At 43.7% G+C, this 23,619-nt stretch overlaps 1 protein-coding gene across 2 annotated transcripts in view; it reads left to right on the top strand.

Moving 5' to 3' along the window:
- The window catches only part of PCDH11X (protocadherin 11 X-linked), a 198,443-nt gene that overhangs the window by 149,344 nt on the left and 25,480 nt on the right, over positions 1–23,619 (top strand). For both annotated transcript variants that reach the window (XM_040404756.1, XM_040404755.1), the window contains exon 3: positions 20,526–23,012. In XM_040404756.1, the coding sequence (XP_040260690.1) occupies positions 20,526–23,012 (2,487 nt within the window). The remainder of the gene's footprint in view (positions 1–20,525; positions 23,013–23,619) is intronic.

Genomic DNA, 23,619 nt, shown 5'->3' with positions numbered 1-23,619 from the left:
TGGGACCATTCTGAATAGGAATCATTGACCACAACTCTCTAGACACGGTCCTTCAACCAGTTCTCAATCCAATTACAAACTATACTTTCCAAGCCTATAGACCTTACTTTACTTATTAAACATTGATGGACAACGTCGCCTATTCTCCATTCTCCATGTTCTATAGAATATAATGGAGGTGATTCATGTCACATGTCACGTTCCCCATATAACCATTCTGTAAATTCGATTGAACTTTCTGCGTCTTATGATCTCCTTCCACATTGTTCTTGATAAATGAGGGATCAATAGCCTGGCAGGGGACGGATGTTTCAGCCACCAGGTATTGTTATTACAGTTTGTATGGGCTGAATAGGATGGCGACTGTTGGGAAGGAGGACGAGGTGAGAGAAGAACGCGTCTTGTAGGTATGGGCCAGCATCAGTCAGAATCTCTGCGTCCATCTCCTCCCGTCTCACACTCCGGTGGTCAGATTAATGAACGGTCCTCTTCTGGTCTTTATTTGTCAGCTGCTGATAGACAGCGATGTCGGGTGGAGAAAGCGTCTGCATTCATCATATCCAAAGCTTTCTATATAAAGACTCATAATGTGACACTGGGAAGATAAAGACGCGGCATGTGATGATATTCCCACATCAAACCATTGACCGGTCTGCATGACAAAGGATCTGACACCTAACACGGCTGAATTATTTCCAACTTTGACAAATGTCATGGCGGCATCTTTCATGAACATGTTCTTATGATCTCCTCAGAGAAATGAGGACAAAGAGCAATAAATGTGGCTGGATGGGGACGGGGGCACAACTAATACAGCCATACAGTGCACAACTAATACAGCCATACAGTGCACAAATAATACAACCATACAGTGCACAACTAATACAACCATACAGTGCACAACTAATACAATTACACAGTGCTCAAATAATACAGCCATACAGTGCACAACTAATACAACCATACAGTGCACACCTAATACAATTTCACAGTGCCCAAATATTACAACCATACAGTGTCCAAATAATACAACTACACAGTGCTCCAATAATAGTCACACAGTGCCCAAACAACACATCCATACAGTGCTAAAATAATACATCCATACAGTGCTAAAATAATACAGCCATACAGTGCTCAGATGATACAACCACATACAGTGCACAAACAACACAACCATAAAGTGTCCAAACAATGCAAAAACATAGAGTGAAATTCATTAATTTGCTTATCCCTGTGTTGTGACTTTTTAATACTATTTCGACTTTTCTAGTCACACTTGGCATTTCTGTCACCCTCAAGAGGGAGCATGGCGGGGGGTGGCGGGGGTGGGGTTGGGGGTCCTCGGTCCAGGTTTATTCATCATTATTTATGCCAGAAACTGCTGTAAGTAGATTTCATTCTGGTGCATGGACTGCTGGAGGAGCCCCGCGTCACGTCACATATAACATCGCTCCTCCGGCAGCACAGACCCCATCAAGACCGGTAAAGTAGACTCTGGTCTTGATTAATCAGGGCCATAGTGCCCAAAAATCACCAGCTTTGTACCTATGACACCTGTTACATGTGCACTTGGCAGCTGAAGACATCTGTGTTGGTCCCATGCCCATATGTGCCCCCCGCATTGCTGAGAACAAGGAGCGGGGGGCGTTACCATTACACCTAGAGGCTCTGCTCTCTCTGCAACTGCGGCATACTCTGCATTTTGATTCACTGAAAACGTCATCATGCAGGGTCCTGTCAATCACAGTGCAGAGGACACGGCAATTGCAGAGAGAGCAGAGACTCTAGGTGTAATGGAAACGCCCCCGTTGCTCTTAGAGGCTCATTTTAATATAGTAAAACATCATTTTTCTCAGCAATGCGGGGGGCACATATGAACATGGGACCAACACGGACGTCTTCAGCTGCCAAGCGCACATGGAACAGGTCAGATAGTCTCATAGATACAAAACTGCTGACAGATGCCTTTTAAATAATCCTGCAAGGAGCACCTCCTGACACAGTTCTGGCCCTCCCCTCAGTACCAGCAGGAGATGCCTGAGACAGAACAAGCGGCACAGTCCTGAGAACGGCGGCCGTGCAATTAGGAGCTCGCTAGATGGCAGATTGCAGCACTGTGTGGCATCCTAACATGATATGAGCAACATGTGGCAACAATGTATCTAAAAACAATAATAATAACAATCCGAACATTCTGAACCTCCTGACGAACAGACGCCTACCTGTTTTCTTCTAATAAGTTAAAAAAATTATTGCTGAAGACACATCCAGCTTCTGTCATCGCTTTCCTGCTGCAGACATATTTTTATTTGAATGTTAAAGAAGAAATTGCTTTGTATTAAAGCTGACAATTTAATTGCGTTATCTGCCTACTTTATTTTCACAGATAGAGCAGGTTCTGCCCCAAAGGGATCACTTAAATATGAAAAAATAAAAAATAAAATCTGGTATTTGGAGGCAGAGTGGTGATCTCACATCTCCAATAGACCAGGTCAATGTATGGAGAGCACGGAATAGAGCAGCTCCGTAAATCACCCGCCGCTCTAATGCCCTCGATCAGTGGACGCCCTGACACGGTCATACATTTTGTGGCCCAAGATGTTTAAAAAAAAATGAGTTTTCTAATTATAATTGGCGCAGCTTCTTTGTTTTATTTAAAAAAAAATTATTTTCACGGTAGATCTGGCAGAGCTGGAACGTGCGTTTTCTTGAAGGATGGGATCATTTTGATATTGGGCGCTTTTATGTGGCGGGAAAGTTACTGTATGATAGACATCAATAACTGAGCAGAGCCAAGACGCTTTCAGTGTGTGCCAGGTTTCCACTCCCTGACAGCAAGCAGATACCTTGAAAAGATGGAAAAATTAAAGGGAATGCGTCACCAGATACATCATTATGAACTTTCCTGCAGGTTGTGTGCTCGTCCGTGCTTTGTACTGGCCTTGAAGCGATTATAATTTTTTTTTAAATCACATAATTTTTATTAATGTTATTGCTTTAAACAAAAACAAATAATGCCAACTCTCAGCCCTTCCCCTCCCCCGCCCTACCCCTCGCAGATCTGCACCACGGCGAAAGTCCATGTCATAGGTCTATTATAAGGGCTAATGCACAGGAACATATTTTCTTTCCATGCCCATTCCGTTTTTTTTTGCAGACCGTATATGGAACCATTCATTTCAATGGGTCCGCAAAAAAAAACAGAAGGTATTCCGTTTCAATATGTCGTTATTTCCGTTCCGTTTCCATATGTCCTATTATTGTCTGCATTACGGACAAGGATAGTACTGTTCCGCAAAATACGGAATGCACACGGACGTCATCCGTATTTTTTGCGGATCTGTTTTTTGGGGACCGCAAAATACAAGAGGCCTAAGACTGGCCCACCAATGATCTTGGGAACATCTTTTCTATGAAGGTCCAATGTCTATGTCCAAGTAGCCAAGCGCATGGTCACCCGCAAGATCACTTGGGGGACCATAGATTGAAAGCAGTGATCAGATACAGATAAAACCGTAATATCACGAAAACTGTTGGCACCATAGAGCAAGCCTATTGAGTAAGGAGGGTATCATAGACGATGTCCACCATAGTCACTTTCTTCTACGAAGGACTACCATGGTGGGTGCGGTGATGAACGAGGGCAGGGTCATTAACTGGAGGGGATCTTCCTTATGTCCAACCTGGAGGTCTCCATCTCCACAGGTCACAATACTAGGGAGACAAAGTCAGTTATTCCCGAAATCTCACGGTAAATAACTTCAGAATTTGATTTTTAAACTGGAAAACCAGACTCGGCTTCGCTTCTGACTGGTATCCAAAGTGACTTCAGATCTAGGATCCGAAGCTTGCTTTGCTCATCCCTAAAGAATAACAAAGAAAAGCGGAGAGAAAAACTAGCACCCCTTATCTATACAGGGCATAAAAAAGTAAGAAGGAACTAGATGCCAGACCCGACCCCTATATTAATCAGACCCCAGACCAGACCCTTATATTAATCAGACCCCAGACCAGACCCCTATATTAATCAGACCCCAGACCAGACCCTTATATTAATCAGACCCCAGACCAGACCCCTATATTAATCAGACCCCAGACCAGACCCCTATATTAATCAGACCCCAGACCAGACCCCTATATTAATCAGACCCCAGACCAGACCCCTATATTAATCAGACCCCAGACCAGACCCCTATATTAATCAGACCCCAGACCAAACCCCTATATTAATCAGACCCCAGACCCCTATATTAATCAGACCCAGACCCGACCCCTATATTAATTTGACCCCTGACCCGACCCCTAAATTAATCAGACCCCAGACCCGACCCCTATATTAATCAGACCCCAGACCCGACCCCTATATTAATCAGACCCCAGACCCGACCCCTATATTAATTAGACCCCAGACCATATCCTTCATTTCAACCAAAAAACAGACCCCTTAAAATTATTCAGACTCCAGATTAATCCACTAAAATTGATCAGGCCCCTAACATAATTCAGACCCCCTAAATGAATTCTGACCCCAGACCAGGCCCCTGAAATAAATCAGACACCAGATCAAACCACCATAGTTGGACCCCAGAGCGGACACCAGATCAAACCACCATAGTTGGACCCCAGAGCGGACACCAGATCAAACCACCATAGTTAGACCCCAGAGCAGACTGCAGACCTCTAGATGAATATGAAACAAGACTAAACTAATCAGACTCCAGACCAGACCCTATTCCCACACAAGACCGTTGCCGTCTTGTCCAGCCTAAACGCTCCAGCGCAGTTGTTCCTTTTGGGTCTGTCAGAGGTGTAGCAGAGTGCCTCAGCCGCGCCCCTCCCCCTCTAATATATATGGCTCTGGGAGGTTTTTAAAACCTTCTCTGTACGTTAAATAGCAAATCAATAAAGATAACACGGCACTTGTTCAACATTCAATTAACTTCCTAAATTATTACTTAGCTGAGTTCATTATGTTCACTGTCAGATCGCGGGGAATAATGATCGGAGCGAGTCATATAAATATTTTGTAAATGTTCTTCTGAGCTATTAACAAGAAGAAAGGGCGCTCAGGGCGCAATATGCGAGCATCCGCTAAAAGAGAAAAATGGAAATATAATGGACTCCTATACGATTACGGAGCTTTACTTCCCCCAGTAAGACTAATGGCACCGCTGTATATATATATACCGTACGCGCCTCACAAAGGTCACTGCTATTAGCTGCTCCAGGGGGAGACGTCCACCGCTCTCACCAGATGTCACACATGGTAAAACACAGCTGGTCCAGATACTGTCTAGTTCTATCAGAAATGAAACCGCAACAGATGTAGCAGAGCAGAGTTTGTCATTGGCTGCAACTCACTCACAATGATAACATATCCAATACCGTACTATAAAGTAATCTGTTATCTGTGGTGTTACATAGGACTGCAGGTGACATCTATTACATTATCTGTACTCAGAGAGTTATCACTGTGTTATCTGTGGTGTTACATAGGACTGCAGGTGACATCTACTACATTATCTGTACTCAGAGAGTTATCACTGTGTTATCTGTGATGTTACATAGGACTGCAGGTGACATCTACTACATTATCTGTACTCAGAGAGTTATCACTGTGTTATCTGTGGTGTTACATAGGACTGCAGGTGACATCTACTACATTATCTGTACTCAGAGAGTTATCACTGTGTTATCTGTGATGTTACATAGGACTGCAGGTGACATCTACTACATTATCTGTACTCAGAGAGTTATCACTGTGTTATCTGTGGTGTTACATAGGACTACAGGTGACATCTACTACATTATCTGTACTCAGAGAGTTATCACTGTGTTATCTGTGGTGTTACATAGGACTGCAGGTGACATCTACTACATTATATGTACTCGGAGAGTTATCACTGTGTTATCTGTGGGGTTACATAAAACTGCAGGTGACATCTACTACATTATCTGTACTCAGGGAGTCATTACTATGTTATCTGTGGTGTTACATAGGACTGCAGGTGACATCTACTACATTATCTATACTCAGGGAGTCATTACTATGTTATCTGTGGGGTTACATAGGACTGCAGGTGACATCTATTACATTATCTGTACTCAGAGAGTTATCACTGTGTTATCTGTGGTGTTACATAGGACTGCAGGTGACATCTACTACATTATCTGTACTCAGGGAGTCATTACTATGTTATCTGTGGGGTTACATAGGACTGCAGGTGACATCTATTACATTATCTGTACTCAGAGAGTTATCACTGTGTTATCTGTGGTGTTACATAGGACTGCAAGTGACATCTACTACATTATCCGTACTCAGAGAGTCATTACTGTGTTATCTGTGGTGTTACATAGGACTGCAGGTGACATCTACTACATTATCTGTACTCAGAGAGATATCACTGTGTTATCTGTGGTGTTACATAGGACTGCAAGTGACATCTACTACATTATCTGTACTCAGAGAGTCATTACTGTGTTATCTGTGGTGTTACATAGGACTGCAGGCGACATCTACCACATTATCTGTACTCAGAGAGTTATCACTGTGTTATCTGTAGTGTTGCATAGGACTGCAGGTGACATCTACTACATTATCTGTACTCAGAGAGATATCACTGTGTTATCTGTGGTGTTACATAGGACTGCAGGTGACATCTACTACATTATCTGTACTCAGAGAGTTATCTCTGTGTTATCTGTAGTGTTACATAGGACTGCAAGTGACATCTACTACATTATCCGTACTCAGAGAGTCATTACTGTGTTATCTGTGGTGTTACATAGGACTGCAGGTGACATCTACTACATTATCTGTACTCAGAGAGATATCACTGTGTTATCTGTGATGTTACATAGGACTGCAAGTGACATCTACTACATTATCCGTACTCAGAGAGTTATCACTGTGTTATCTGTGGTGTTACATAGGACTGCAGGTGACATCTACTACATTATCTGTACTCAGAGAGTCATTACTGTGTTATCTGTGGTGTTACATAGGACTGCAGGTGACATCTACTACATTATCTGTACTCAGAGAGATATCACTGTGTTATCTGTGGTGTTACATAGGACTGCAGGTGACATCTACTACATTATCTGTACTCAGAGAGTTATTACTGTGTTATCTGTGGTGTTACATAGGACTGCAGGCGACATCTACTACATTATCTGTACTCAGAGAGTCATCACTGTGTTATCTGTGGTGTTACATAGGACTGCAGGTGACATCTACTACATTATCTGTACTCAGAGAGTTATCACTGTGTTATCTGTAGTGTTACATAGGACTGCAGGTGACATCTACTACATTATCTGTACTCAGGGAGTTATCACTGTGTTATCTATGGTGTTACATAGGACTGCAGATAAACCTGCTACAACTACATTTTTAGATAAAGTCCATCACACCTCACCCTTTCTTTTACAGATGTGTCACTGAATACTGTAGCCCTAGAATTCTAATCATGAACCATGAGGTGCGGGGGAGGATCCTGTGGTGGGTCCCAGAGGTTCGGAAGGAATGAAGCGATGCTTGACGCTGCCCTTCGAGCCTATTAGACTTTATTGATGGGATTGGGGGTTGGGCTCCGATTGTCCGATGATGGGACCGGACACTGAACAGGTCATGGTCACTGTCAGTTCCTGACGCGGCGTCCTCGGGGCTCCGGGCATACACGGCTGCGTGCGCTGTGGCGGCGGAGCAGATCCCACATAAATCTGTGCTGACAGCGGATTCGATTTCCCTTTCATTGTGTCAGGAGATGAGACACATTCACATTTCTCCACCAATCAAGGCGATTTAACCTGATGAGCGGTGAAAGGATGCGCGACCAATCCGGCGCCACGTGAAGAGCCGCGTTCTGCCGATCATGTCCCTTTGTCACAGCCATCGTAAGTGTAGAATAGAATTCCAGCCTCGTCTGACATCCCTAAGATTGCAGAGAATTATCTCTTCCGGCCGGCACTGTGCCTGTGGAGCTGATGACATCATCACGACATGACATCACTGATCAGACGGGTCACAGGATGAATTCTGGTCCAACAAGAGTTCACAAGCGAGGATGTTGGTGTCTGTGTTTGACCAGGTGTCCTATAAATGTCACAGCGGCACAGAGTATTTCAGGAGAGGAGTGTGCTGATCTAGTGGAGGTCACAGGATGAGAGTTGCGTAATGGAAGGAGCAGGGTCCTCCCAGCAGCACAGATGATTTCAGGAGAGGAGTGTGCTGATCTTGTGGAGGTCACAGGATGAGAGTTACATAGTGAAGGAGCAGGGTCCCAGCAGCACAGAGGATTTCAGGAGAGGCATGTGCTGATCTTGTGGAGGTCAGAGGATGAGAGTTACATAGTGAAGGAGCAGAGTCCCAGCAGCACAGAGGATTTCAGGAGAGGCATGTGCTGATCTTGTGGAGGTCACAGGATGAGAGTTACATAGTGGAAGGAGCAGGGTCCTCCCAGCAGCACAGAGGATTTCAGAAGAGGAGTGCGATGATCTTGTTGAGGTCACAGGATGAGAGTTACATAGTGGAAGGAGCAGGGTCCTCCCAGCAGCACAGAGGATTTCAGGAGAGGCATGTGCTGATCTTGTGGAGGTCACAGGATGAGAGTTACATAGTGGAAGGAGCAGGGTCCCCAGCAGCACAGAGGATTTTAGGAGAGGCATGTGCTGATCTTGTGGAGGTCACAGGATGAGAGTTACATAGTGCAAGGAGCAGGGTCCCAGCAGCACAGAGGATTTCAGGAGAGGCATGTGCTGATCTTGTGGAGGTCACAGGATGAGAGTTACATAGTGGAAGGAGCAGAGTCCCAGCAGCACAGAGGATTTTAGGAGAGGATTGTGCTGATCTTGTGGAGGTCACAGGATGAGAGTTACATAGTGAAGGAGCAGGGTCCCCAGCAGCACAGAGGATTTCAGAAGAGGAGTGCGATGTTCTTGTGGGAGGTCACAGGCTGAGAGTTACATAGTGGAAGGAGCAGAGTCCCCAGCAGCACAGAGGATTTCAGGAGAGGAGTGGGCTGATCTTGTGGAGGTCACAGGATGAGAGTTACATAGTGGAAGGAGCAGAGTCCCCAGCAGCACAGAGGATTTCAGGAGAGGAGTGGGACTTGTGATGCTTTTAAAGACTGTCTGTATGACAGCAAAATCTGTAACGTGCCAGAAGAAGATGCAGCAGAGAAATTGCGGATACTTCACAGTTCGCCGTCATCTGTGCCTCCATCTTAATCTCTCATCCGAAATTCACATTTTACTATGAATTAAATGATGTCACATCTGATATCTATCTATTTGCAAAAAAATAAAATAATAATAATTCACATTTTTAAGTATAGAAAGCTAATAATAACGTTGGAGAGATGAGAAATCCGCCGCACGTTATCAGGTAGAGAGCTGATATTCGCTGATTGCGGCTGCGCTGTCGGAGGGATCGCCCCAGGATCCGTGTGTGGAAGCCTGTACGCCCTTAGGCATGTGATGTACCTTGGTCTGGGAACTGTGCAGGCGCCGCGTTCTCTGGAATAACGACAAGACGCGGCAGGTTCTCCTGCTCCTCGCTAAGCGGAGCCGATATATCTATAGGGGGGGGGGGGGGGGGGGGCATCAGGCTCTCCATGGGGTATCTGCATCTTCTGGAAGTTTCCGTCTTGTGCTGCTGGTTCTCTTCTGGTAGAAGCTTTACCTTAAAGCTTGAATCATGTGAAGTACACAGATGATGGGCAATTCCCCCCCTTCTTCCCCGTCCTGTAGGGCACCGGGCGGGAGGACCACGAGCCTGGGACCAGGGATCTGGCCTCACTCTATTTAGGCTTCCAGAAGGCTTCTCTGCTTTTACTTTCTGAGGACTGTCCGATAATCCAGAATATTTGGTAATCTAGCACCTATCGCCGGATGATTGGGGCTCTGGGTGCCCCCAGCAGTCTCCATACCTTGGCTTGCCACAATGGCACCGCTGGTATCATATGCTGCTTCATGTGGTGCCATCCTGGCATACAGAGGAGCGATGTTGTGTTGGTGCCGCCTATAGCACTGCCGATCTCTTACACATCACAGGGCCTTATAGACCGCCAGATATATTGTTGCCAACCGTCCCAAATTGATGAGATTCTACCTATTTTTAAGGTAAATCCCAGCATTTTTTGTCTCGGTGCTGCCCCACAATCCATGGCATATATTTTTTTTTTTTAATTGAGCGTTACCTAATGGTCTCATCCAATAGAGATTCCAATATCAATTACCCCTGTCTCCTTGTGTCTCCTGGCTCCTCTGCAGGCTGGGCCCCCCTGGCTCCTTCTCTGCATGCTGGGCCCCCCCTGGCTCCTTCTCTGCAGGCTGGGCCCCCCTGGCTCCTTCTCTGCATGCTGGGCCCCCCTGGCTCCTTCTCTGCAGGCTGGGCCCCCCCTGGCTCTTTCTCTGCAGGCTGGGGCCCCCTGGCTCCTTCTCTGCAGGCTGGGCCCCCCCTGGCTCCTTCTCTGCAGGCTGCCCCCTCCCCTGGCTCCTCTGCAGGCTGGGCCCCCCTGGCTCCTTCTCTGCAGGCTGGGCCCCCCTGGCTCCTTCTCTGCAGGCTGGGCCCCCTGGCTCCTTCTCTGCAGGCTGGGCCCCCTGGCTCCTTCTCTGCAGGCTGCCCCCCCTGGCTCCTCTGCAGGCTGGGCCCCCCTGGCTTCTTCTCGGCAGACTGCCCCCCCCCCCCGTTCCTCTGCAGGCTGGGCCCCCCTGGCTTCTTCTCGGCAGACTGCCCCCCCCCCCCCAACTTCTTCTCGGCAGACTGACCAACCCCAGAGCCAAAGAGGAGCTCAGCCTACAGAGGAGAAGCTGGAGGGACGTGGAGTCGCCCCCTGACAGATCCATTGGAAGCACCAATGCAAATATCGTGAGGCGTCTAATTCTGCTTTCATTACAAAGATATCGATCAGGAGTCGCCTCGAATTCTGTGTAAATGAACAATTATTTCCTAATTATACATTCTGCTGGAATCTGTTCTGTGTGATATGTGGAGTGCCGAGGGGTCTGCGAGGAGCGAGATAGCACGGAAGACCCCCAAGGAAAGTCGTAATGATAGCAGCAATTTACTGGAAGAATTAACTGCCTCGTCAGAATGAGGTTTTGTACTTTTTCAACTTTTTCTTGCTCATTTTAATTTTGTATTTTTGTATTTTTTCATGTTTTATTCTTATTTTAGCTTTTTCCTTCCTTCTGCTTCTGTTTGTGCTGCTGTTTCTGACAGCTTTGCCTATATTATGCTTCTTGTATGTCAGTATTTTTGTAGTTTTTCACATTTTGGCGGAGATCTATCAAAACTCGTGTAAAGGAAAACCAATCAGATATCAACTTCCATTTTCCAGTGGTGGAATCTGATTGGTTGCTATGGACAACTAAGCCAGTATTCCTTTACACCCCCTTTGTGCTTATTTTAATTTTTAACTTTATATTTATAGTTTATGCTTATTCTTGCTTTACAGTTTTGACATTTTTCATGTTTATGTTTTTTTTTATGTTTTGCATTTTTTGAGGTTTTTCACGTTTATGCTCATTTTAGATTTGTGGTAGCTTTTCACGTTTTTATTTTATATCTTAGTTTTGTATTGTACTTTTTCACGTTTTATGCTTAGTTTACATTTGTATATTTGTCGTTAGTTCGCCTTTCTTGCTTATTTTAGTTTTGTATTCTCCTTCATTATTTCTGGATGCAGATAACGCACAGGCAGCTGATTTAGGAGATCCACCATTTTTATTAATTCTTTTCTTGGAAGTTGAAGCTGAATGTAGACAGCGATGCGTTATGCGGTGTGCACACTACTGGAGATTGCTCCGCACGCTCCGGCGCGCCGCGCTTGCTTTGCTGGCAGATACGTCCCCGGTATTGTAGGTTACCCATAGAGCTAATACTGCTGAGAAGCTAAGCATACAGAAAATGACCACAAATCCTCTGTAAGAATACTAGACAAGCCTCAAGAGCTTAATTCTGACATTGAACGCCATTACCCGTCCTCTGCTGCTCACATGGAGCCGGGGCCCCTGGGAAGTCCTCCGTCTTCTGCACGTCTCACACTGAGAGTTATCATAAGGCGATGTACTAAGCTTCCTGTCATCATTTCTGCTCTATTCTGTACAAAGTATATATATTCTGTTGCTATCTCGAAACTGTCAACAAGTAAACCTGCTGTTGACTGATCCTATTGTGTATATATTGCACATTATTACTATTTATTGAACATGCTATTTGAGCTGAAGCCTGTCATAGAGCAGGAGGAGCTGAGCAGGGTAAGATATAAAACTTATCATTTATTTATTTAAATTCCTGCTCATTCTGGACTTTGTAGTCCAGGAGGCGGTCCTATCTGTGATTGACAGCTTTGTGTGTGTACACAGTCAGAGGGCCGCTGCCAATCGCTGATAGGACCGACCGCCTCCTGGACTTCAGAGCCCAGAATGAGATTTAATTCAAATTAAGACTATTGGATCTGTCAACAGCAGCTTGCTGACAGTTAGGCCCCTTTCACACGGGCGAGATTTCCGTGTGAGGTGAACGCATTGCACCCGCACTGAATCCGGACCCGTTCACTTCTATGGGGCTGTTCACATGAGCGGTGATTTTCACGCATCGCTTGTGCGTTGCGTGAAAATCGCAGCATGTTCTATATTCTGCGTTTTTCACGCAACGCAGGCCCCATGGAAGCGAATGGGGCTGCTTGAAAATCGCAAACATCCGCAAGCAAGTGCGATTTTCACGCGCGGTTGCTAGGAGACGATCAGGATGGGGACCCGATCATTATTATTTTGCCTTATAACATGGTTATAAGGAAAAATAATAGCATTCTTAATACAGAATGCTTAGTACAATAGCGCTGGAGGGGTTAAAAAAAATAAAAAAATTATATAACTCACCTTAATCCACTTGTTCGCGCAGCCGGCATCTCTTCTGTCTTCATCTGTGAGGAAAAGGACCTTTGATGACGTCACTGCGCTCATCACATGGTCCATCACATGATCCATCACCATGGTAAAAGATCATGTGATGAGCGCAGTGATGTCATCAAAGGTCCTATTCCTCAAAGACCTTCCCGCTGCCCTCTTTTGATCAGAGTCTGTATAGCCCTTGTGTATATTAATTTATAAAGCTGTATTAGATACATTAGTATTTTATCATAGCGTATACTCCAGTCACATCCAAAGCTGCATGCATAATTTTGCTGAACATTTATTATTCAGTGTCTTTGCCAGGGCTGCCCACCCACTATAAGTCCCTTTTCATGAAGCAGCTTTCCAGGCAGCAAATTGTCAGGGGTCCAGGTTATAAACATCTGTACGCACATTTTTATAAGTCTACTGTTCACACCAGGCATTGCATGCTCTTCTGAAACTGCATCTACTATAACATAGGACAAGATGTTAGATCAGCTGCTGGGGTTAAATGAATTGTAACTGCAGATCTGGAGGTGGGAAATGTATGAAAGTCGTGATCAATCTGAGGATTTTCAGATTTATTCAAATTGTTTGCAATTATTAAAGCTGCTGCTACATGTTGTGGAAACACATAAAATATACCGGGATCCCCCCTTCATGGATGAGGATGATGAGGGTAACAGTTAATCTTCTTGTAACATTTCACAGTAGTTGCAGGTTTCTCATCCTTAAAGATCAGCATTTGCTACAATGTTGCAGAAGTTTTATAGCACTGCTACATGCAGTGAATGATGCCACCATAAGAATTCATGGGAGTAAGGGGGGGGGGGGATACAGTGGGTGTGAGGGGTCTATAGCGGGGTGTACACTGGGGGTTGGATGTGCATGGCGGATTATATGTACATGCCTTCCAGCACAGTCCCTGAGCCTCAGCACAATGGTCGCACCGGGAGAGTTTGCAGTCTGTTCCCTCATTGACAGTTTGAATTGCGCTACAACTTTTAATCAGGAAGTCGGTGAAAATTAAAGTCTCCTCGTAAAAAGCCATAAACTCCAACTGCGCTTTTTTTCTCCGATTGATACTATTGAACTGAAACAAACAAGCTCCAGATAGTTCAAACAGATTTCTGTGTGGAAGAATCCTGCAATAAACACTACAAGAACTGTGAATAGGCTGCGGTTACATCAAAAGGGCTAAAATAAACTCCTTTAGACTGCAAGCTCTGCAACCGAGAATGTGTGTGTGTTCCACTGCAAACTCTGCAACCAAGTCAACATCATTTTATATTTTATATCTATAAGGTACTGCGCGACGTGTACCCCCTGTATTTTCTCTGCCTGTCGTCGCGCAGTACTTTATAGATATATTGCATACATCATTTTTTTGATTCTCAGCGGTGGCGATACCGTTGCAGTAACGCAGCGTCAGTCTAAATAAGTGCAAGCGCTGGTGTATAACAAGTGTTTTACATAATTTTATATTTATTTATGTATTCTTTACAAGATAGTATCAAATATAACCATTCAGACAGAACATTTCCATTGTAATAAAAACACACAGAGATGTCACAGTACAGAGATAATAAACACAGTGATGTCACAGTACAGCGATAATAAACACAGTGATGTCACAGTACAGAGATAATACACACAGTGATATCACAGTACAGGGATAATAAACACTGATGTCACAGTACAGGGATAATACACACAGTGATGTCATAGTACAGGGATAATAAACACAGTGATGTCATAGTACAGGGATAATAAACACAGTGATGTCACAGTACAGGGATAATACACACAGTGATGTCACAGTACAGGGATAATAAACACAGTGATGTCATAGTACAGGGATAATAAACACAGTGATGTCACAGTACAGGGATAATAAACACAGTGATGTCACAGTACAGGAATAATAAACACAGTGATGTCACAGTACAGGGATAATAAACACAGCGATGTCACAGTACAGAGATAATAAACACAGTGATGTCACAGCACAGAGATAATAAACACAGTGATGTCACAGTACGGAGATAATACACACAGTGATGTCACAGTACAGGGATAATAAACACAGTGATGTCACAGGACAGAGATAATAAACACAGTGATGTCACAGTACAGAGATAATAAACACAGTGATGTCACAGTACAGAGATAATAAACACAGTGATGTCACAGTACAGAGATAATAAACACAGTGATGTCACAGTGCAGAGATAATAAACACAGTGATGTCACAGTACAGAGATAATAAACACAGTGATGTCACAGTACAGGGATAATAAACACAGTGATGTCACAGTACAGAGATAATAAACACAGTGATGTCACAGTACAGAGATAATACACACAGTGATGTCACAGTACAGGGATAATAAACACAGTGATATCACAGTACAGAGATAATAAACACAGTGATGTCACAGTACAGGGATAATAAACACAGTGATGTCACAGTACAGGGATAATAAACACAGTGATGTCACAGTACAGGGATAATAAACACAGTGATGTCACAGTACAGGGATAATAAACACAGTGATGTCACAGTACAGGGATAATAAACACAGCGATGTCACAGGACAGAGATAAAAAACACAGTGATGTCACAGTACAGAGATAATAAACACAGTGATGTCACAGTACAGGGATAATAAACACAGTGATGTCACAGTACAGGGATAATAAACACAGTGATGTCACAGTACAGAGATAATAAACACAGTGATGTCACAGTACAGGGATAATAAACACAGTGATGTCACAGTACAGGGATAATAAACACAGTGATGTCACAGCACAGAGATAATAAACACAGTGATGTCACAGTACAGAGATAATAAACACAGTGATGTCACAGTACAGAGATAATACACACAGTGATGTCACAGTACAGGAATAATAAACACAGTGATGTCACAGTACATGGATAATAAACACAGTGATGTCACAGTACAGGGATAATAAACACAGTGATGTCACAGTACAGGGATAATAAACACAGTGATGTCACATGTGACACAGTGAGGGGTTGTGTCTGGCAAGGTTGGGCTGGTTTCCAGCAAGGTGAGGTCAAACACCGGACCGGAGTTTTAGTGCCGGTCCGGGTTTTGGCAGCACCTGGCTGTCCTTAAATAGGCAGCTGGGCTCAGCAGAGAGGTCTCTGTTTTGGGGATCTGAGGCTTTGTGCTGGAGGGCTGAGAGCCGCACGCTGGGGAAACAGGCCCCCTAAAGCCTGCTGTGGACTACTGGAGGCAGAACTGCCAGCAAGGTGACTTGTGTTATATGAACTTTCCATTGTGTGTGAATTAACACCAAGACTGTAAAGTTATGTGCTGTTTTGTGCAATTGCCTCAAGTGTGAACAGTACAGAGGTAATACACACTGTCATGTCACAGTATACATAATAGACAGTAAAATAAATATTGGCATTGCTGTAATTGACCTTTGTATCCCTTTGTTACTGCGTCCTCTACACCTCTTGTCGCTGCCTGTGTTTGTGTGGCTGTAATAGTCACTGTAAAGCCGGCAGTCATGAAATTCCCTCATGAGAATATGAAAACCTTCCAGAGTTGATTCTCATAATGTATAAACTTTTATTATCCTGTCAATACTAAACAGAAACAAGCATGAATTGCTACAGAACAATGATGAGAGTCTCCGCTCTGCAAACAAAACAATTATTTGTTGTAAAAATATAAAATACTAAAGTTCAGTTGAGTTTATTCTGAAAACTGAGGATGTGAATGGGAGCGATGTCAGAATGCAGGAGGATGAATCAGCAGCTTCCTAAACCACTGACAGTCCTGAGACTGGGCTACTTAGGGTACCATCTGGGCCAGATTGTGTTCCTGATTATTAGGGGATAGCCTCCATATTCTGCTCATGTTGTGAGGACGTGCTGACACTATGTCCTATGGGTGGACACAAGAACATGGAAGATAGAGCCGCTGATATTGTAGGATGTAGCCACCATACATGTGGGGGCACTGCAGCTTAGGATGGTCACATTGCCCTCCTCAACTGGTGAGATAAACCTGCCTCAATAATATTACCATACAGTACAGAAATAAAGCCGCAGTACATTTACTAATAACCAAATAATTTACAGTAGTGCAAGAAAACATATAATGGCCTCATATAATGAACACCTAACAGTGTCATACAGTGCTGAAATAACTCAAATTTCTTAAATCATCGCGTTATCTTGAAACAAAACCCATTGAAAAGCAATTGAAGGTGTTTGCTTAGTTTAGATAACACATCTCAGAAATATCAGAAAGCATAGCCTCATATAGTACACGTAACGTTGGCATAACGTCCCATAAGTTCCTTACATAATACTGCCATATAGTGACTAAATAATAAAGTAAGCACATAAGATTGCCATATGGTGCGGTAGTAATGTCTAATAAAATCTCTACATAATGCTACCATACGGTACAGTGCTTATTTAGAAGTTTAATATAGTATCTTTACCGTACAGTACTGTAAGGAAGAGCAAACTGGTTCTACTGGTTTGGGATTCGGTCTGAACTTCTCAAAAAGTTGAGGTTCAGTCGAACCCAAATTTTTGGTGATTCGTTTTGCGCGAACCGACAAGAGAGAGAAATTTGTTGAACTTTAAACCAAACGAATCTTATCTAGTTTGCTCTTCTCTGCAGTGCTCACAGCGCAGAGGTTCCCTGTAAAACACCGCCATACAGTGCTTCTGTAAAGGTTCAATATCGGAAGTAGAGATGAGTAGTGATGAGCGGCTGGGGCTATATTCGAAGTCGTGATATTTCATGAATATTTTGTAGAATATTCGTCATATATTCTTGAATTTGAGAACTCAAGATTATTTTATTGAATGCGAGAAATCGGCAATGTAAAAATTGTGTAATGCGAATTCGGAACGCGAAATACAGCCGTGGGTCACTTTGGCTACATTTTTCAAGCTGCTAGAAGTTTTTCTGAGATTGGAGAAAATGGTCGGCACGGCAGAACATTACAATAGCTTTATATGCAGACAGAGTCAAGTGCTCCAATATATTTGCGATTGCGCTAATCGGCATTGATTAGAATATTTTTTCGCACTACGTGCAACTTCAGATTTTAGCAGATCTGATTGGGCACTAAGTATTGTTGTGAACTTGACATTGCTTCCTTCTCATTGGCCCACAAGCAAGAAGCAGGGAGGAATCATGTGTTCAGATGAAAAATAATGCCGAATATTCAATGTAACAAATATATAGCACTGTATTCTGAATATCCACAAATTCTCGAAGTGGCGATATTTGCGATAAAAATTTGCTATTCGAATATTCGCTCTCAACACTAGAGATGAGCGAAGATATGGAGAATTTGATTCGGCTGCTTCGCCGAATTTCACAAAGAAATTAGCTTTGTGATGAATTACTTTGTCGCGAAGCATATTTCTTTGTGGGTGGCGGGTGCAATGACGTGGAACGGCGATCACGCCACCCCCCATCATTTAACCCCTCAGATGCTGCAGTTATCGCCGATCGCGGCTGACATTTAGGCCTTTCAGAGGTTAATCAGGGTAATAAATAAATACTCACCTCATCCATTTCATTGCGTAAAGGCCATTGAAGACACTGCGTGAAATCTCGCGAGGTGACATGATGACATCATTGCGCTGTCTTGGTGATGTCATACGTCACCACATGGGAGATTTTGCGTGGTATCTTCAATTAAGATGGCTGGAAGGGCCTCTTGCCACTAAAATGGAAGAAAGTATGTTTTTTTTTGTTTGTTTGTTTTTACTGCCATTTCATGGAAAATTGATTCGTTACCACAAAGGGTGAGGAAATTTGGCTTCACAGCTAATCAAATTTTTCCTAAAATTCTGATCAAAGTCAATTAGTTTGACTTTGATTCGCTCAACACTAATAGTAATCATGTAATATGCATCCCACAAAATCACCACATACCATAGCACTGCCATACAGTGACTATAGGGTAGTGCTATATAGTAAACATAAACTAAAACCCTAATATTGCTACATAATAACTAATACCAGGTGGGCGCCTGCTGGGAAGAATCCAGTGGTAAAAGCCCATCAAGCCCTAATTACATGAATTACCGCAGCTTCTTTTCATGCGACAAGGCTTTATAAATGGAATGAACATTTTTTGTAACGTATTTGGTAAAATAAATTCTGAGTTAAGACAAAATAATTTAATCTGGGGGTTTTCGTTGGCATGCGTCAGTTGGCTTGTTAGATGTTTCTTGAGTTAATCAGTTTTAGATGGGGTTTTTTTGGGAATTTATTTTCACGCTCACTGGCGGCGCGGACCCATCTGGGTAAGAAAATTAGATTAACATCTTGAAAAGTGTATTTAATTTATTAGCTCAAGCCGCTTTCAGAAATGGGTACTGTAGCTATGAATATTCACAGGTTTACGGGAGGAGGAGTGTCGGCGATTGTCATAGAAAGAATCGGGCAGGGAGCAAATCACCCCCCACATCAACAGAATTTCACAGCTACAATCTATACCAAGAGTCAAACTACCTACCATTCAATGTTTTGCTTTACTGTTTTTTGTAGTTGTGTCTTTTTATTAAATCATGTATGAGGAACATTATGGTTGCCCTTGAAAACATACAACAGTTTAGTTCTACCCCCTTGACATGTAACATATCTGACCTAAGCTCCCACAATGCACTGCTCTCTAGCAACAGGAAACCAGAAGAATTTATGGTTGAAGGCAACTTGAGATATTGGGGGAGATTTATCAAAACTGGCTTTGTTGCCCATAGCAACCACTCAGATTCCACCTTTCACATTTCAAGGTTCAATTGGAAAATGAAAGGTGGAATCTGGTTGCCGTGGGTAACTAAGTCAGTTTCACACCAGCTTTGATACACCTCCCCAATCAAGTTGCCAAAACTCAAGGCAAGCTAAGTAACAATGTTTCCATAAATTGTAACCAGCCCACACTTTTTACAGTGTAACATTGTAAGTTGTTGCTCAAAACATTTTTCTCAGACTTTTTGAGATTCTGTTACTCATTGTAGCCAACCCGATTTCACACTGTAATGGATGTTCTGATAAACACATGTGCATTTGGATCTTCTGAGTTTGCCATTATTGGAGCACTGTTGACCACTTTGTCTCTTTTTTCTGGACCATACATCACTGGGTACATGGTGCAGAAAAAGGACCTGGACGCCCAGATTCTCAGGCAGGTGCCCAACTACCTAACCCACCTCCTTATTTCTCCAGGATTTATAATGTCCTCCATGGGACATATGCTGGTCAGTCATGTTGAACCTGGCCTCACTAGGTGATAATTGTCAAATATTCTTGGGAAGGGATCAGCAACCTTCAGCACCCCAGCTGCTGTGAAACTACAACTCCCAGCATGCAAGCATGAACTGTTCCATAGAAGCGATGGGAGCATTCTGGGAGTTGTACTTCTTGAAGAGCTGGAGTTCCAGAGATTGCTGATCCCTGGTCTAGAGTGCCTTAACGGATTATACTAATGGAAGATCATCATTAATTGGTTATTATATTGATACTTTTTAATTATATTGTATGGGACTGAATGTTTACAAAAATACTTATTGTGTTTCTGTTCTTTTTATATTTTAGGGCCAAAACGTGTTTGGACTCGATGTCATTGAAACTCCCGAAGGAGACAAGTGGCCCCAACTTATCGTCCAGCAGAGTCTGGACAGAGAGCAGAGGGATACTTACGTCATGAAGATTAAGGTGGAAGACGGTGGGAATCCTCCCAGATCCAGTACGGCAATTTTACAAGTCACGGTCACCGATGTCAATGACAACCGTCCTGTTTTTAAGGATAAAGACATTGAAGTGAATATTCCAGAAAATGCAGCTGTGGGGACCTCGGTGACACAACTTCATGCGACTGATGCTGACCTCGGCTCCAATGCCAAAATTCATTTTTATTTTGGAAACCAGATCTCTAACCTTGCCAGGCGCCATTTTGCCATTGATAATAATACTGGATTAATTACCGTTAAGGAACCCCTGGATCGTGAAGAATCTCATTACCATAAACTGACCGTCTTAGCAAGTGATGGGAGCTCGACCCCCTCTCGGGCCACCATCACCATAAACATCACAGACATAAATGATAACATTCCATCGATTGATACAAGGTATATTATAAACCCTGTCAATGGAACTGTGCAAATCTCTGAGAAGGCTCCGATTAATACAAAAATCGCCCTGATCACGGTTACCGATAAGGACGCCGATCTTAACGGCAAGGTGACTTGTTTCACAGACCATGACGCCCCCTTTAGGTTAAAGCCAGTGTTTGACAATCAATTTCTATTGGAGACTGCGGCCCCTCTGGATTATGAAGCCACAAGGGAATATGCAATCAAAATTGTCGCCTCCGATTCTGGAAAACCACCGCTCAACCAATCCGCCATGCTTCTTATTAAAGTCAAGGATGAAAATGACAATCCTCCAGTTTTTACCCTTCCAGTCATTGGTCTATCGTTTGTTGAGAACAACCCACCCGGCACAGAGCTGACCAAAATCAGTGCCACCGATGCAGACAGCGGGCGCAACGCTGAGCTCAGTTATATGCTTGGTCCCAATTCCCCGACCATATTTAACCTTGATAGGCGGACGGGAATTCTCAGCGCCGTAAGGAAACTGGATCGGGAGAAGCAGGACAGGTATACCTTTACAGTCATTGCTAAGGATAATGGGATGCCTTCCCTACAAACCAATACCACGGTGACCTTATCAGTCCTGGATCAAAATGATAACAGTCCCTCGTTCACACATAACGAATATAACTTTTATGTGCCGGAGAACCTACCAACTTATGGCACTGTTGGCCTCATCACCGTAACAGATGAAGATATAGGAGAGAACGCTGAGTTTACTCTCTCGCTTGTGAATGCAAAGGATAATTTTATAATTGATCCCCATACAGGGGTCATTAAGCCAAATATAACCTTTGATAGGGAGCAACAAGGTGCCTACACCTTTCAAGTCAGAGCCGTGGATCGAGGAACCCCTCAAAAGTCTTCAACAGTAAAAGTGACCATATTCGTTGAGGACGTCAATGATAACCGGCCAGTATTTCTCATCCCATCCACTAATTATTCATATGAATTGGTGCCAACCTCAACCAACCCTGGCTCCATAGTAACCAAAGTCTTTGCCGTGGATAATGACACCGGGATAAATGCTGATTTGCGTTACAGTATAATAGGAGGTAACTCCAGGGGTTTATTCACCATTGATGAAAGGAGTGGTAATATCAGCTTGAAGGAGAAAATACTTGCCGGTGATCATGGTTTACACAGACTCGTGATAAAAGTTAATGACTCGGGGAAGCCGGAGCCTTTTCATACTCTTTCACTGGTGCATTTGTTTGTCAATGAAACCATCACCAATGGATCTTACATTCAAGAGCTTGTAAGGAGAAACATGGAAACGCCGGTTGGACAGAACATCGGGGATGGGGAGATAACACCGCAGACCAACGACTACGTCAAAATCATCATTGCTATCATAGCGGGGACCATGACCGTGATTTTGGTAATTTTTGTCACTGCTCTCGTACGTTGTCGCCAAACACCACGGCACAAAGTGGTTCAGAAGAACAAGCAAAGTGGAGAATGGGTTTCTCCAAACCAAGAAAACAGGCAAATCAAGAAAAAGAGGAAGAAGAAGAAGCGTTCTCCAAAAAACCTTCTCCTCAATTTTGTTACTATAGAGGAATCTAAGACAGAGGATCCCGCCCATGAGCACATCAATGGCACACTGGACATCCCAGTGGAGTTAGAAGAGCAAACTATGGGGAAATATAATTGGGGCACCACTCCGACTACATTCAAACCTGATAGTCCAGATCTGGCCAAGCACTACAAGTCCGCTTCTCCACAACCCACCTTCCAGATAAAGCCTGAGACACCGGTTGCTCCTAAAAAACATCACGTCATTCAGGAACTACCACTGGACAACACATTTGTTGTGGGCTGTGACTCATTGTCTAAGTGCTCCTCCAGCAGCTCGGATCCTTACAGTGTCTCGGAGTGCAGTTGTCAAGGAGGCTTCAAGGCACCTGGCCCCATCCACACACGACAGGTAAATTAGACATTTCTATTGTTCTTGTTTTCTGTGGAATTTTGCCACTTCTGTCTCTTCTGAATCCTGGTTCTGCCTTGAAGTCATTAGCATCGAACCAAAGAAATAGTCACTGCTTGGCTGAGGCCCCAATGATTCATCAATGCTGGAAAAAAAAATTGAATGTTAAGTCATTTGCATTGGGGTTGCTCAGGCCTGTAGATGGCAATGCAGCCCTTTGACTATGGTTTAGAAGAAGAAGCAATGTGAGGGCAGCGACAGGATTGTAAGTGTAGGGCTTATCTGGGGCAGGGGCAAAGTGATAAAGACATGCAGAACCTGATAAGTGCATCTAATGGTGATGGAATGGCAGCTTCGGCTGGACTGAGCCTGCAGACAGAAAAGCTATGAGCAGAAGGTAGGGGAAGCAATGCAGTAGGTTCCAGCTTCTTCCTATAAAGAAGCATTATCAGAGTGGAGCACTTACTTCACATTTATTCAAGATCCGTCTAGAAAGGATCCAAAACTTGACACCATTCAATGCTGAGGTCACCTCATTTTATAATACGTCTGATATCCCAGAACTGCTCTCCAGTACATCCCTTTATGCTGCACACTATGGAGGTAA

Source organism: Bufo bufo, chromosome 8 (genome assembly GCF_905171765.1).
Source record: "Bufo bufo chromosome 8, aBufBuf1.1, whole genome shotgun sequence".
NCBI classification, from domain to species: Eukaryota; Metazoa; Chordata; class Amphibia; order Anura; family Bufonidae; genus Bufo; species Bufo bufo.
The sequence above is the reverse complement of the archived record's forward strand: the minus strand, read 5'-3'. Positions and strand labels throughout refer to the sequence as shown.